At 49.5% G+C, this 17,408-nt stretch overlaps 1 protein-coding gene across 1 annotated transcript in view; it reads left to right on the forward strand.

Annotated features, from left to right (window-relative positions):
• LOC117347325 (dynein heavy chain 6, axonemal-like) overlaps positions 1-17,408 on the forward strand; it is a 2,502,256-nt gene that overhangs the window by 161,398 nt on the left and 2,323,450 nt on the right. Inside the window, 1 exon segment of the mRNA XM_033918113.1 lies at positions 14,496-14,766. Coding sequence (XP_033774004.1) covers positions 14,496-14,766 — 271 coding nt within the window.

Consider the following 17,408-nt stretch of genomic DNA (forward strand, 5'->3'; position numbering starts at 1 on the left):
GGCGGTCCCCGACCCCGTCCAGATCGCTTGGTGCGGCTTCGTGGGGCTCGGTGTCTGGCACGGGGAAGGAACCTCGATACTCACGCGAGGCTTCTCCTTCCTTCATGGCGAGGCGCTCATCTCGATCTCCCTCTCCGCCTTCGAAGCCCTCCTCCTTCTCGAGGTTCATTCTTGATATGGGAAGGGCTTTGGACCTTGATCTGGGAGCAGGATCAAAGTACACGAAAGAGTTTTTGGAGGAGCAGGATTTGCCCTCCCCTCCTCGAGAGACGCCTCGGCTACCTCTCAATAAGGTTCTTAACCAGACCTTTTTGAGGAACCTTGACTCCCCTCTTACATTCACAGCGGTGCCTTCTAAGATGGAGTCTAAATATCGCATGGTTCCGTGCAAGGGATTTGATAAGGCACAGCTGTCCCACCAGTCCCTACTGGTGGAGTCAGCTTTGAAGAAGTCGCAGCCTTCCAGAGTCTCGGCGGCTGTTCCCCCCGGACGGGAGGGACTGACCTTGGACAAGTTTGGTCGTCGCCTCTATTCCAACTCTTTGATGGCGACCAGGGTCCTGAATTATGTATTCACCTTCTCGTCTTATTTGAGACAGATGGTGAAGTCGTTGCCGAGGTATTATGGAGTCATGCCAGATTCCCATAAAGAGGATTTTGGGGCTTTTATGTCCAATTTGTCCCAACTGCGTCTCTACCTCTTCCATGCGGTGTATGACGCATTTGAGCTTGCCTCTCGTGTGTCAGCCTTCGCGGTGGCATGGCTCCGTACCCTGGATATGGACCCGAACTTACAAGAACGTCTGTTCAATCTTCCATGTGTTGGCTCAGAGCTGTTTGATGAGTCCTTGGAGGCGGCGACCAAGCGTTTGTCTGAACACGAGCGCTCTATTGCCTCATTGGTCCATCCCAAACCCCGGGCTCCGCCGCAGAAGCCGTTTAGACCTCCTCCGCGGCGGTACCCGCAGAAGTCGATGCCGGCCTTCTCCAGGCCTCCGCCCCGACGTCCCCAGCAGCAGGGCAGGGCGTCCCAACCAAAGCCTCAGGCGCAAGGAGCGTCTAAACCCGCTCCGTCTTTTTGACGTGATGCGCGGTTGGGGGCGGGCCCCCTCCGCACTGTCAAAGGACCCCCTTCCTATCGGGGGCTGATTGCAGGCCTTTCTCCCAGCATGGGCCGAGATCACGTCGGACGCTTGGGTACTCCGGATCATCTCCGAGGGCTACTCGCTGAATTTCTTATCCATGCCACCGGAACATCCGCCGGGGGCTTCTCTTTGCTGCCGAAACCAGCTTCCTCTTCTCCTGTCCGAGGCCAGGTCCTTGTTGGGCCTTCGGGCGGTGGAGCATGTGCCCCCGAACCAAAGGGGACGGGGGTTTTACTCCCGTTACTTTTTGGTCCCGAAGAAGACCGGGGACTTACGCCCCATTCTGGACCTCCGGAGGCTCAACAAGTTCCTTGTCCGGGAGAAGTTCCGTATGTTGTCCCTTCCAGTCCTATACCCTCTACTAGACTTGGGGGACTGGATGTGCTCCCTGGACCTGAAGGAAGCATATACCCATGTTCCGGTGCATCCCGCCTTTCGCCAGTACTTACGGTTCCAGGTGGGGGAGTTGCACCTCCAATATCGAGTCCTCCCCTTCGAGCTGGACTCGTCTCCTCTTGTCTTTACGAAGTGTATGGTGGTGGTCGCGGCTGCCCTACGATCCCAGGGGCTGCAGGTCTTCCCCTACCTGGACGATTGGCTGATCAAGGCTTCATCCCGGGAGGGGGTTATCTCAGCGACCCGACAGACTATCATCTTCCTTCAACGTCTGGGGTTCGAGGTAAATTTTCCCAAATCGCAGTTGTGCCCGGCTCAATCCCTTCAGTTTATCGGGGCCGTGCTGGACACGGTTCGCCTTCGTGCATTCCTGCCCTCGTCAAGACTGGAGGCTCTGCTTCGCCTGGCCCGTCAGATTCTGCTGCAGCGCTCCGTCTCTGCACACCGGCTGATGATCCTGCTCGGCCACATGGCTTCGACAGTTCATGTCACGCCGTTTGCCTGATTGCGTCTGAGACTCCCTCAGTGGACCTTGGCCTCCCAGTGGCGCCAGGATCGAGACCCGCTCTCCCTTCCTGTAAAGATCACTCCTTCCTTGAGACGATTGCTCCGTTGGTGGACCAACTCTTCCAATCTTTCCGGGGGTTTGCTCTTTCTCGTCCCTCCACATCGCAAGGTCCTGACCACGGACTCTTCGGAGTACGCGTGGGGGGCTCACCTCGACGGTCTGCGGCCTCAAGCGCTATGGTCGGCGGAGGACCGTCGTTGTCACATCAATGTGTTGGAGCTTCGTGCCATTTTTCTGGCAGCTCGAGCCTTCGGCCATCTGCTGCACAATCAGGTGGTCCTGGTACGGACGGACAACCAAGTGGCGATGTATTATGTAAACAAACAAGGGGGAACGGGCTCTTGGTCCCTGTGCCGGGAAGCCTTGCGCCTTTGGGAATGGGCGACCTCCCAGAACATCTTCCTGCGGGCGGTCTACATTCAGGGAGAAAAGAATTGTCTCGCAGACAAACTCAGTTGTCTTCTCCAGCCGCACGAGTGGTCGCTAAACTCCCGAGTCCTACGCGAGGTCTTCGACCGCTGGGGGACTCCTCAGGTGGATCTCTTTGCTTCCCCGGAGACTCGCAAACTGCCCCTCTATTGTTCCCGGATTTACTCCCAGGACCGTCTCGAGGCAGATGCCTTCCTTCTCGACTGGGGAGGGAGATTCCTTTATGCGTTTCCTCCTTTTCCTCTGATCTTGAGGACGTTGGTTCGCCTCAAGTCATCCAGAGCCACTATGATTCTCATAGCGCCACGTTGGCCTCATCAGCACTGGTTTTCCCTGCTCCTTCAACTCAGTGCCAGGGAGCCTCTACTTCTGCCAGTTTTTCCCTCTCTGCTGTCTCAGAGTCGGGGTTCGCTGTTGCATCCCAATCTTCAGTCATTACATCTGACGGCTTGGTTCCTTTCCCCCTGAATCCAGCGGTCAGGGAGGTGTTGGAAGCCTTGCGCAAGGCCTCGACTCGGCTTTGTTATTCACAGAAGTGGACCAGATTTTTATCCTGGTGTACCTCGCACCATCTGGACCCGAATTTGGTTCCGGTGTCCTCGGTTCTGGAATATTTGCTGCATTTGTCCAAGTCTGGGCTGAAGACAACTTCCATCCGGGTGCATCTCAGTGCTATTGCTGCTTTCCATCGGCATCTAGAGGGACGTTCTCTCTCTTTTCATCCTCTGGTGGTTCATTTCATGAGGGGTTTAGTTAATGTTAATCCTCCTCTGAAACCTCCTCCGGTAGTTTGGGATCTGAATGTGGTCTTGGCTCAGCTGATGAAACCTCCCTTTGAGCCAATTGACAAGTCTCTTCCTAAATTTCTCACTTGGAAGGTGGTCTTTTTACTTGCGCTCACGTCTGCTCATCGAATTAGTGAGCTTCAGGCTTTGGTTGTGGACCCGCTTTTTACTGTGTTCCATCATGACAAGGTGGTTCTTCGCACCCATCCAAAATTTCTACCTAAGGTTGTGTCTGATTTCCACCTCAATCAGTCTATTGTCCTTCCAGTGTTCTTCCCGAAGCCCCACTCTCATCCTGGTGAGGCGGCTCTTCACACGCTGGACTGTAAGAGGGCATTGGCTTTTTATCTCCAACGTACCAAGTCTTATCGGAAGGTTCCTCAATTATTTTTGTCCTTTGATCCTAATCGGCTGGGACATCCTATTTCCAAGCGCACCTTGTCCAACTGGCTAGCTGCTTGTATTTCTTTTTGCTACGCTCAGGCTGGTCTCACGCTCCATGGTCGAGTCACGGGGCATAAGGTCCGGGCAATGGCAGCTTCTGTTGCTTTCCTCCGGTCTACTCCTGCCACTTGGTTTTCGGTTCATACGTTCACCTCCCCCTACTGTCTGGACACTTTGTCCAGAAGCGACGGCCGGTTTGGCCAGTCGGTGTTACGTAACCTGTTTTCCTAAATTGCCATCCTCCCACCTGCCCTTTTTCGGTTGGCTTGGAGGTCACCCACATGTGAGAATATCATGCCTGCTTGTCCTGGGATAAAGCACAGTTACTTACTGTAACAGGTGTTATCCAGGGACAGCAGGCATATATTCTCACAACCCGCCCTCCTCCCCGGGGATGGCTTCTTTGCTGGTTATGGAACTGAGGACCACGAGGTGGGGATGCGCCCTCTAGTGGGCAAGAAGGCATGCACATGCTTGGTGCAGTGTAGCAAACTTGAAACTTCAATCAAGTTTGCTTGAAAAGCAGTCCGCGCTGGGGCTCCGTAGATGACGTCACCCACATGTGAGAATATATGCCTGCTGTCCCTGGATAACACCTGTTACGGTAAGTAACTGTGCTTTTCCTCTCTCTGTTAAATCCTAGCTCACGTTTGCGGTCTAACACCAGCTCTGGCAGGATACACATTTCAAATCTGACATATTGTAATCACAAAACAGAAAATAAAATTAGTTTTTCTACCTTTTGTTGTCTGGTTATTTTTCAAATCTTGTTGGTCCAAGGCTCTGGTTGTCTTCTGATAACTTGCTTGCCAGGGTCTCCTTCTTCCTTCTTTCTGCATGCTAACCATCCATCTGCCATCTCTGTCCTCCCCGTTTCCCTTCCCTCCCCAGGAGTTCTGGCATCTTTCCTTTTTTTGTCTCCCTCCACAGATCCATCTTTATTTAACTACCCTTTCATCCAGCATCTCTCCCTCCTTCCCCACCACCCCAGGGTCCACCATTTCTCCCTTTCTTTTCCCAACTACCCTCCTATCCAGTATCTCTATCCCCCCTTCCACACTATCCCTTGGGTCCAACTTCTCTCCCTTTCTGTTCCTTCCCTCTCTAAAAACCATGGTCCATCATCTCTCTCCCTCTTCTCTATTTTCAGACCCATTATTTCTTCCCACCCAAAGTCTGGCATATGCGCGTCTCTTTGAACCCCCCCATTCCCTCCGTGTATTTCTACACCAGGGCCCCCCTCCCTGAAGGCCTGACCCCCCCTTAAAGGTCTGCATCCCACCCCTGAAGGCCTGCACCCCCCCCCGAAGGCCTGCACCCCCCGAAGGCCTGCACCCTCCCTGAAGGCCTGCACCCCCCTTGAAGGCCTGCCCCCCCTTGAAGGCCTGCCTGCCTGCCTGTCCCCCCCTTGAAGTCCTGCCTGCCTGATCCCCTTGAAGGCCTATCCCCCCTTGAAGGCCTGTACCCCCCGAAGACCTGTCACCCCCCTTGAAGGCCTGCCTGTCCCCCCCTTGAAGGCCTGTCCCTCCCTTGAAAGCCTGCCTGCCTATCCCCCCCTTGAAGGCCTGTCCCTCCATTGAAAGTCTGCCTGCCTGTCCCCCCCTTGAAGGCCTGTCCCCCCTTTGTAGGCCTGCCTGCCTGTCCCCCCTTTGAAGGCCTGTCCCCCCCTTAAAAGCCTGCCTGTCCCCCCCCCCTTGAAGGCCTGCCTGCCTGTCACCCCCCTTCCCCTTGAAGGCCTGCCTGCCTGCCTTCCCGCCCCACCCCACCCTGAAGGCCTGATGCCCCGACCTACCCTGAAGGACCGCTCGCCATCCTGGCCTCCCCGCACCACCTACGAAGCAGCCCGTAGCGGGATCGCAATGCCAGCGATCCCTGTGCTGTGTGTGTGTTTGTGCCCCAGAATCTGAATGCTGCTTTGGAATATTTGTTAATATTTTACCTTAAAATCCAGTGTATTTCCTGTTAAAATTTGAGTTTGTGGGACCCAGGAACGGATTAATCCAGTTTCTATTATTTTCAATGGGAAAAATTGTCTTGAAACTCGAACGCTTTGGAACTCGAACGGGGTTCTGGAATAGATTAAGTTCGGATTCCAAGGTATCACTGTATAACTTGAACCTCACCTGAGGGGATTTTGGAGCCTGAGATTTTGGTTCTTGGGATATGGTTAGCTTATCAGTTTTCAATGAAACAACACATAGCTAAAGTGATACAGTCAAACCTCGGTTTGCGAGTAACGCGGTTTGCGAGTGTTTTGCAAGACAAACAAAACACACGAGCAAACTGTAATTTGCAAACCGAGCATGGACTCGATTTGCGAGCCCTCACCCATCCCAACCCGACCCTGGGAACCAGCAGTATTGCTCCCCTGAGGCCACCAGCACTTCTTCCACCCTTCACGATCGCCTCCTCCCCCCCACTTACCAGCCCTGTACTTACCCTTGTGCCGCCAGTGTTAGAAAGTGCCTGCCACTGGTTTTCTGCTAGGCTGCTGCTGGGCCTTGAGCATCTGCGCATGCTCAAGGCCTTCTGGATCTCACCCTCTCCGAGATTCTCATGAGACATGTTCGAGCCCCGGAACATGAGTTCGCTATGGGCAGCAACGGAGGGAAGCTAAGGGAGACAGGTCAGTGGAGGAGACAGGTCAGTGATGGGGAGAAGCTAACGGAGACAGGTCAGCGATAGAGGGAAGCTTACAACTTGCTTCGGGTCTTCCTCGCTGATGGGTCCTGCCTACTTTCTGTTTCCGTGAAGGCAGGACCCGGCAATGAGGAAGGCCCAAAGCAAGGAAGAGTAGCAAGTTGTAAGCTTTCCTCCATTGCTGACCTATGGAAGATAGGTCAGCGATGGAGGGAAGCTTGCGACTCTGCCGCTGGGAGGGATGGGAAGAGAAATGCTGCTGCTGCTGCACCCAAGGGAGGGAGGAGGGAGGGGAGAGAAAAGCTGCTGCTGCACCCAATTGGGGAGGGGATAGGGGAAGAGAAGTGCTGCTGCTGCTGAACCCAATTGGGGAGGGGATAGGGGAAGAAAAATGCTGCTGCTGCTGCACCCAATTGGGGAGGGGAAAAGAAGTGCTGCTGCTGCACCCAATTGGGGAGGAGGGATGAGAAGAGAAGTGCTGCTGCAGCACCAAATTGGGAAAAGAGAGGTGAGAAGGAAGACCAGGGAAGGGAGAGGAGAGGAAAGAGATGCCAAAACCATGGGAATAAAGGAAAAGGAGCTACCAGACCCTGGAGGGGGGGGGGGAGAGATGTCAGGATATATGGGGGGGGAGGGGGATGAAGCAGATGCCAGACCAGGTGAAAGGAAGGAAGGAGTACAGATGCCAGATAATGGAGTGGGAGGGGGAGATGGAAGGAGAGATGCCAGGGCATGCGAGGAAGGAAGGGAAACTAAAGGATACAAAATGCCAGACCAGAGGGAAAGAAAGGAGAGGAGGTGCCAGAGAAGGAGGGAGAGGAGGGAGATGACAGGGCATGGGGGGAGAGAAGGGAAGGAGATAGAGATACCAGACCATGGGGTGGAGTGGGAAGGAAGGAAGGAAAGGAGAAGAGAGCGATGCCAGAGCATAGGGGAGGGGGTGAAGCTGAAATGAATCATGTACAAAGGAGAGAAAGGGCACAGGATATACAGTTTATTGAAGGGACACAGACAAAGGGAAGATGCCATATGGAACAGAAAGAAGGTGGACACTGAATGGAAAGGGCAGAGATGGTGAACAGTGGATGCAAGGGGCAAAGAGAGAGTGGACAGTAGATGGAAGGGGTAGAGAGAGAGAGGGCAGAGGCTGGGTGGAAAGGGCAAAGAGAGAGGACAGATGTTGCATGGAAGGGAGAGAAGACAACACTGTATAGAAAGAAAAGAGCGAAGAGAAGATGATTAAAGCAGAAACTACAAAAGGTAGAAATAATTTTTTTTGTTGCTGTACATAGAATCAAGTAGTATTGTAACTGAATTGATAAAACTTTATAAATAGGAAATGGAAATAAGGCAATTTCTTTTGGACTAAACCCCTTTCCTCAGGTCAGGACAGGATACCATAATAGCAGTATAGTGTACTGTCCTGAAGAAAGATTTGGCCTCTGAAAAATAATTGAAAAATGGATTAGTCCAATAAAATGGTATTTTCTTATTTCTCGTTATTTGTTTTATTTCTATTTGTTAATTTGTAAATTGGTGATTGTTATGTAGCAGTTTTTTTAAATTTACATCTACTGTCTTTATATTTTGTATAGTATTAGGGGACGTGTCACTGTTTCTGTGGTGTTGCATTAGTTTAACTTTTGTCTACATATTTCTATTTTTAATTTGTGATTATTCCATATTGGGTGAGGGTGTTTCTGTGTTCTGTGTGTATGAAAAGGACATGGTTTTCTGTTAGCATTGACTATATAAAATCAATTGACTATGCAGGATCTGGCTTGTTTAGTTTTACAATTCGTGTGTTGGTTTCTAGTGCTCACTGCAGTGTTTAAGATGCTGCCTTTTCCTAGGTGCACCTTTGTTGTGTGGCTCATGGATTTTTACTAAAAATAACTTTTCTATATAGAGGAGGGGGTTGTTAAAAAATTATCAACACTGGCTATCATATATACTAGGTACGCCACTGGATTTAATGACCCTATTCTAACCACCAAATTTTCCTGTCCTGCCTCACCCGGCTACTTTTTCATGCCACCCAGCTGGAAAAATTTCTGAAGAGAACACTGAATGTGGTTATCAAAACTGGTTTCTGACAGTTTAGCCTGCATACATTTTAGCAGCAGATTATCAAAATGGCTTATCTCGGGCTTTAGCGAGCTTTCTAGCAATCTCCGACACTGCCATGCAAATGAGCTTTTCATTAATGAAACGAGCACTCCGGTGGATTTTTAAAAATCACCAAGCCATCCTTCAAGAGCACCATCGGCCTTTGGTGATAAAAATCAGCGACTAGTCCTGGGGTGTCGGTACAATGACAGCACTGTTAAAAGTGCATCTTGTGGCATGTGTTTTGACTATGGTTAATGAAAAACTAAAAAAATTATATGAAGAATCCTAAATTGTAGTCTATTTTACTTTTTAGTGGGAGTAGTAAAAGCACACTTCTTGAGTTCATGTATTATAGCCCCCTTTGGCAGCAGGAGAGACGTCCAGTCTCTCCTGCCGCCAACCGACACACACAAACGGCAGCGAGAGAGATGTCCAGTCTCCCATCCAAATGACACACCCCCAGGCAGCGGGAGAGATGTCCAATGTCTTCCAATCCCTCCAACCCCTCTCGGCAGCGGGAGAGTTGCCCATGCTCTCCCACAACCAACCGACATACACCACCGGTAGCAGCAGAGATGCACCCTTGCACCATGAGAAAGACCAGCGCTGGAGAGAAGGGCCAGCAGAGAAAAGAGGTTCCGGAATTGGGAGATTGCTTACAGGACGTGCCTCTCTTCGTGTGAGAGGCACGAAGAGAGGCACGTCCTGTATAACAGTTATCTGGCGCCGGCACCTCTCCTCTTACCCACTGTATTGCAGCAAACTAGAAATCTCAGGAGGTACACTGGTGTGCTGCGGCACACAGTTTGCGATACACTGGTCTAAGGTTAAAAGTTGGAATACAATTTTTATAGTAAAAGAGGGGGAAAGTAAATACAATTTGGTAATCTTGTGTTCTGCAGGGCCCCTCCAGTGCAACTGAATCTACTGTACAATACTTTTTTATTGACAAAATGTATTATGCTTTATTTGCAAAATTGTTTATTGGTCAAAAGCACAATCGAAAATCACCAGAAATAATAATACAGCATAGACCAAATTTTCAAAAATGTATTGTTTTATAAGCATCTGCATATAAAAATGTTTTAAGATCAGTCTTACATTTGTCCAAATAATTTGACAATTTTACATACAATGGTAGAGAATTCCAAAGTTTAGGACCAGTTACTGAGAAAATAGCAGTCCTAACAAGTTTGTGAACTATTTCTCGATATGTTGGGACTGAAAGACAATTTTGAGCTTCTGATTAGAGAGTTGCGCGGGGACAGAAATCCCACCCGTCCCCGCCAAAATCCCACCCATCCCCACCCGTCCCCGTGAGGAATCCCTCCGTCCCCACCCGTCCCCGTGAGGAATCCCTCCGTCCCCACCCGTCCCCGCGAGGAATCCCCTCCGTCCCCACCCGTCCCCGCGAGGAATCCCCTCCGTCCCCACCCGTCCCCGCGAGGAATCCCCTCCGTCACCATCCTTCCCTATAAACTTCAGAAATAGTTATTTTATTTAATTATGCTACTGAATTAAAGGCTCTGGTAGAGACCCATTTACAAATAAGCAAAGAGACTATTAATTTGGAAATATTAATTGGGAAGAATACATACTTTGTAAATGGGTTTCTACCAGAACCTCTAATGTAAATATAAAATATAAATACTCAGCTGATGAGAACCCACAAACTGTCAGCTGAGGACTTCCTTTGCAGTTGGCCTGGGGTCCCTTTTGCCAAGCTTGGCAGGCAGCAGTAGCGTCCCTGAGTCACAGATGCTGGCACCTCAGTGGCTCATGGATGCTGCCAGCGACTGCTGCGCTTGGTGGAGGGGAGTTCTGACCATCTCTAGAGGAGGTCCTCTGCTGGCGGTGCTTGGGGATCCCCACCAGTCACAGCAAGGGCCAACAAGTACTTCAACACTGTAGAAATAAAACCAGAAATGCATTTCCTTTTCTTTTGAACACAAAACAAAGATATCTGCCATATACATTTCCCAAGGCAGATGACTCTATGCAATGTCACCTCGGTAACAAAATACAAAAATAGACAAATACACCCCCTCCCTTTTTACTAAACCACAATAGTAGGTTTTAGCACAGGGAGTTACGCTGAATGCCTCGCGCTGCTCTCAATGCTCATAGGCTCCCTGCGCTAAAAAACAATATTGCGGTTTAGTAAAAGGGAGCCATAGTGCAAAATATAGACAGCAGATATAAATTCTCAAAACAGACACATTTTGATCACTAAATTGAAAATAAAATCATTTTTCCTATCTTTGCTGTTTGGTGATTTCATGAGTCTCTGGTTGCACTTTCTTCTTCTGACTGTGCATCCAATCTTTCTTCCTTTCTTTCAGCCTCCTGTATGTTTCCTCTCCTCCAGACCTCATTCTCTCCCCCAACTTTTTCTTTCTGTCTCCCTGTTCCCCCTTCTTTCTGTCTCTCTGTCTGCCCCCTTTCTTTCTTTCTCCGTGCCCTCCCCCAAGCCACTCGGTTTGCTGCCACCGCCATCGGGGAATAGTCCCCAAGCCACCGCTGTCCCAAGCTTTCCCTGCAGAAGCGTCGCGCTGACCAGCATTCCGCTCCCTGACGTCAATTCTGACGTAGGAGAGGAAGTTCCGGGCCAACAAGGCATTTCTCCTCATTCCATCCAGCCTGAGCCCCATCTCTCCTTGATCCAGCATTTCCCTTCTGTGTCTGTCAGAATTACCATTCCACCTATTTTCCAGCATCACCCTTCTTTGTGTCCATCTCACCTATATCCGTATCTCACCACTTTTTCAGAATCTTCATTTGTCTCTGTCCTTGTCTTTACCCCATATTCACCATTTGCCCTTTCAATGTCTTTATCTCCCCCCCCCCACACACACTTTTTCAGCATTACTTCTATGTCTCTATTTCACCTCCTCTTCATGTCCCCTCTGTATCTCTATCCTTATTCAGAAGGTCCTGCTTACCCTTTCTCTTCTTTGTGTCACTATCTCCATTTTCAGCTTTCCCCCCCTTTTCCTTTGTTACTGCACCCTGTAGCCAGAATCTTTCCACCCTCTCTCCACTCCGGCCCAGCCCAGTATGAAATATTTCCTTTTGTTTCTCTCCCCTCTCTCTTCTCCTCCCTCACCCACGAGTCCTGCATCTGGCCCTCTCCCTTCTACCTGCACCTGGCAACACCCCCCTGCTCCGCGGCTCTCTTAAGCAACTCGTCAGCAGCGGTGATCAAGACAAGCTGCCGACATCGAGGCCTTCCCTCTACGAGTCCCACCTTTGTGGAAAAAGGAAGTTGAAACAAGCGGGACTCGCAGAGGGTAGGCCCCGACGCCAGAAGCTTGTGTCGATCGTTGCTGCTGAGTTGCCGAAGAGAGCCGCAGGTAGAAGGGAGAGGGAGATAGGAAGGCTGTAGAAGCTCCGGAGCATGACACCGAACCCGGCCAGGATGATTTCTTTTTCAGGCTGCTGCTGCCGCTGCCATCCCCCACCCGAAATGACAAAAAAACAGCCTAATGCCCGCGTCGGGAAATAGCCATGCTGAGCAGTGAGCTCAGCACGTACACAGATGAAAGCCTTGCTTGCTGATTGGTCCGGCGGCACGTGGGGCGGGGCCGCCGGACCAATCAGCAAGCAAGGCTTTCATCTGTGTACGTGCTGAGCTCACTGCTCAACATGGCTATTTCCCGACGCGACGCCAGACTTGTAAGCTGCATGCTTGCATCGCCAGAATTTAGGTAGGTTGTTTTCATCCCGTGGGAGTCCCGTGGGCAAGGGGGCGTCCCCGTGGGAGTCCCGTGGGTCAGGGGGCATCCCCGTGGGAGTCCCGTGGGCCAGGGGGCGTCCCCGTGGGAGTCCCGTGGGCCAGGGGGGGGAACCCGCGGGATCCCCGCGATCCCCGTTCCCGTGCAGACCTCTACTTCTGATCTCAATGACCTTGATGGCATATAAGGAATTAATAAACGCATAAGATATAAAGATTCTCCTTTGTCACTTTTTTTAAGGGCGATGGCAAAGTCTGTCCCTTTTAAGCTGGTGGTCAAGGACGAGGCCAAGATTGAGATGTTGGACCTCGTCCACTATTGTTTCCATTCCAAAGAGACTGTGACAGTGCCTGTGCACAGCATCCATAGGACAATGCAGATGAAAAATTGGGAGACCTCTCTCTTTGTGCAGCCTATACTTAAGAAGGTGACCGGACTAAAGCATGCCAGACAATCGCGCACGGACAAGGGAGCTCAGACAAATGCACGCAAGACGTCAGTGTGCCAGATTAAAAGTTACATTTAAAGCGCTCCAAGGGTGTGTGTGTGTATGTGTGTGTGTGTGGGAACCCCCCTGTTTACTTAGAAGTGTTGTGCTGCTGTTGGGGGAGTGGGGTGGGGGCACCCCCACACACACTTAGAGAGGAAAATGTAATTTTTCCCTAAAATAGGGAAAAATTACACTTTCCTCTGTAATGGAGGGGGTCCCCCTGAACTTCCCAACAGCAGTGCCAACATTTCTAAGTAAACTGGGGGGGGGGGTTCCCCCCCACCTTCCTCAGAGTGCTTTAAATTTAACTTTTAATCTGGCGCACTGATGTCCTGCGCACATTTGTCTCAGCTCATTTGTCCTTGCGTAATTGTCCCGTGTGCTTTCATCTATATACCCCTAAAAGGTGGCCTCTAGGTAAAGAGTCTAAAAGGCTCCTGGATTTGAGAAGCAGCAGCTTTCTCACCATTGCATGATGGTTGAATCTGCCCTCAAAAGGACCAGAAGCTCCATGACCCATGCCTCAGTACCTCTGGGAAAGAATGCTCAGACTTTGGAATCTTTTGGGAGGATAGTTTCCAGGGTTAATTTCCTGCATATGGTTCTATCGAGGTCTATACGAGACTCTATTTGAAGAACTTGGTGCATAGTGTGGTAGAACCTGCAAGCACTTTGGCTTCAGAGCAGGCTGCAGAACTCTGCCACATAGTAGCCAAGCTGAAGGAATGTCAAAACACATGGCCTGGCAACTTATGATGCTTCTGATGTGGCATCCAGTGTCTCTGGCTTGCATGCACAGATTCACCCGGCCTTGTATTTCAGACCTAGAACCGGTGGTTCAGGAAATACTTGTGGACATCCTCTGCTGAGCTGATCATCTTTTTTGGGACAAGATGGAGGTTGCTGACCTTATCAAGAAACATGCTAATACAATTTAGTCCCTGTCTTGGCCCATTCCTTCTGCAGTCTCCACTTCTTGAGATTATTAGGAGGTAGTGAGAGAGATTTCTACTAATAAAGGCATCCTCTCCAGAAATCCCAGGGTTCCCTAGCAGTGAACCTAGGAGCCCCAGTCACCTTCTCAGTCAAAGCAGGGTTCAAGCTTTTAACTGAGTTGACGAGATCATCAGTGGAAATGAAACCTAGATGTCCAATTTGTCCTCCTTTATCTGGAGCCATATGTAACTCTACTACTGGGGGAGCTTTCTATGAAAGATATCATCTGGGAAGTTGTTTGGTAGGGAAGGGGATTTTTTTAGGGGAGCTGCCAGGGCAGCTTCTATTTGTGCATTACAAACCCTTTAAGAAGTGCCTGGGTGCATTGGAATGTAGCTTTATGGCCTTTTACCTCCAGGAAGGTAAAAATAATGCTGCTTGCAAGGTTGATTGCAAGGAGTGTTATTCTTATACTGCTGGTGAGACTAATCTGTGGTACTGAGCTACTGCAGGTTAGTCATTTCTGTGGTAAATTAAAATGCTGTATATGGGCTTTTACTACAACTTAACTATCCTCCCTTGAATGTCTTAGTCTGTAGTCACTATTTAATTTAGGAAATATTGGGAGTGGACAGTAGCCTTCTGTAGTATAAACTGAACTCTTATTATTTACTAATATGTCTCCAAATTACACTTCCTCGTTGCCTTCCTTTCTAAGTTGCCACATGATATTATAGTTCTGCCCTTATTCAACCTTAATTCATTTTTTCTTAATGTTTTACAACTTCAATCTCTAATTGTGATATGGGCTGCAAGAATTGTAAATCATGAAAACATCAACAAAAATGACTACTACACTATCAGTCAACGAGGAGTCATCCATACATGTGACAGGGAAGTTGAATTTGTGGAGCTTAACTGCTGGGAACAGGAATATCTATACCATAAAGCACTTACACGGATACCAACATTTGCACTCTTTCGGAAATGGAAGGCATTTTACTGTATGGAGGAATGAACGTACGTGCTAAGAAAAATCAGTGAATGTCGAAAAGCTTTGCAGGAGAACTTATTCATTGTTAATGGGGTAAATATACTTACTGTATATGTAATAGTATAGTTCTGAAATTAATATATACAGTATTTGGTAACTGGTAAGATGAATGTATTTATTACAGCTTTTAGATTCATTAGCTTATTAAATGCAACCAAGAACAGTCAGCATACAATTATAATAAAGACTGAATGACCCTGCCAATAAAAGCATGGTAAACTCTACACAATTATTCTCCAGAGAGAGGCAGGACATTTACCTAGTCAGGTGATGTCATCAAAACAGCACTGGTACAGATGCTGCCCAACATTCTAAAAATGTCCAGAAGCTTTTGGCAGCCTCAACCATGGAGGTTGCTGAACTTATCAAGAAACATGCTAATATATGTAGTCCCATATCTCAGGCCATTCCTTCTGCAGTCTCTACTTCTTGGAGGTTATTGAGCAGTAAATCAGAGGAGAACTTCCTATTAACCAATGCATATGTTCACTCCATCAACCATCTTTTCTAGAAGTTCCAGGTTACCCACTGCTGCCCATAAGCAGTGAACCCAGGAGCCCCAGCCACTTCTCAGTCAAAGTAGAGTGGAAGCTTTTAACAACTTGAATGAGATCACCCTAGAAGTACCAATTAAGCAGGGATCTCAAAGTCCCTCCTTGAGGGCCGCAATCCAGTCAGGTTTTCAGGATTTCCCCAATGAATATGCATTGACAGCAGTGCATGCACATAGATCTCATGCATATTACATTGCAGAAATCCTGAAAACCCGACTGGATTGCGGCCCTCAAGGAGGGACTTTGAGACCCCTGAGTTAAAGGAAGGGTGCAATTATCCAAGCAAGGTGGTCCCTGGTAAGCTCAGACTGGTGGGTTCTCAAAATAGTCTGCAGTGTAGGTTACATCCCTGCATTGGTGAGAATTCCCTCCAAATTGCCCACAGAGAACAACAAAGGTTCATATCTCAGCATCAAGATGTGTTCTCAGAGGAACTCTCTTCTCTTCTGCAGGCCCCTGGGATCAAGTCCATACCACCAGAAGAAGGGAAGGGACTCTTTTCCTAATACTTCCTTGTGCCCCATAAAGCAGGCTAATTTTGTCACATCCTAGACCTAAGGGCCCCTGGTCAGAGAAAAGTTCAGGATTATATCCCTGGACACGCTATTATCCCAGGACAAGCAGGCAGCCTATTCTCACATGTGGGTGACATCATCCGACGGAGCCCCGATGCGAACGTCCTCACAAGCAGACTTGCTTGAAGAAACTAGAAGTTTCGAGTTGCCCGCACCGCGCATACCCCGAGTGCCTTCCTGCCCAGCACAGGGCGCATCTCCTTCGTTCACCTTTTGCCTTCATCTCGACCGCGGTTGGTGTATTTCCTTCACAAATAGCTGTTTTTATTTTTTTTTAGTTAAAAAAAATAAATAAATTTTTTTTTGTCTTTCGTCCATTCCTCTGGGACGGGCCGCTCAGCGCAGCCCACGAGCTTTGACTGTGGCGGCTATTTTTCGGTCTATGTCCCGGCCTGCTACAGGCTTTAAGAAGTGTAGCAAGTGTCGGCGCGCGAACTCCCTCACGGACCCTCACAGACGCTGCCTCAAGTGCCTTGGGCTGAAACATCATCCAACATCGTGCCTGCCTTGCCAAACACTTCAGCCCTCGTGCTTTCAAGCGTCATTGCATTTTGGTGGATAAGCTCTTCGACATGGAGTCTCCAACTGATCCCTTGACTTCGAAGGCGTTTTCGACCTCGACTTCCATTGAGGCTCCTTCTGCGCCTCCTGCTTCCACCTCGAGCCTCATCAAACCTTCATCGTTTGCAGCGGCTCTTGCTTTGACATCACCTGCTGTATCTTCCCCTGTTTCCTAGGTCAGATAGCTCAGGAGTCGGTTCCAACCGGTGGTGATTAAGTGTCCAAGACTACTAAGTAGAAACACACTCACACTGGCTTGAAGGAACCTCCAGACAAGGCAGATGGACCGGTTTCAGACGCGGATCCACCCTTGACGGCTTCTTTCCAGACCATATTAGAGAAGCAGTTTCTTCAGTACCTTACTATTATGGGGTCCTAAACTGCTTCCTATTATCCTGGCCTGGTGCATTCAGCAGACTCCCACGAGGTCGAGCCGCTTCCTATGTCCCAGTCGGTAGCTTTCACACTCTTTGCAGGGTGCAGAGTCTCTGCGAGTGTCTGTCTTGCCATCCAAGCACGAAAAGCAAGGAGTAGATTCTTTGCGAGTGCATCGACGAGAATCCTCATACTCTCAGCAAGTGAGCAGAGTCTTTGCGAGTGCATCGAGGTTCCTCCTCCAAAGCCTCTGGAGCTTCGATCTACAGCCTCTAGCCCTATTCACACGTTGGCATCGGCTGCTTATGTCTCCGAGGCAAAATCTCCTCAATCCTCAAGATCTGGTTCTAGACACAGCTCTCACCATCGGCCTTCATCAAGGCATTCTTCCAGGCAATCGTCTTCGCAGGATATACCTCTTCCTCGAAACCTCGCTCTACTCTGACCTTGACCAGACCACCAACTCCTCGTTCGAGGTCTCCGATGCCAGACCTCTAGGATGTTCCGGTCTCAGTTGCCTCATCCAAGTCATCAGATTCCTTCGATACTTTTTTCCATGCCAAAGCTTCTTCGTCGATACAAGCTGCCTTGACGTCCTCGAGTCCTTCTC

Source organism: Geotrypetes seraphini, chromosome 1 (genome assembly GCF_902459505.1).
Source record: "Geotrypetes seraphini chromosome 1, aGeoSer1.1, whole genome shotgun sequence".
NCBI classification, from domain to species: domain Eukaryota; kingdom Metazoa; phylum Chordata; class Amphibia; order Gymnophiona; family Dermophiidae; genus Geotrypetes; species Geotrypetes seraphini.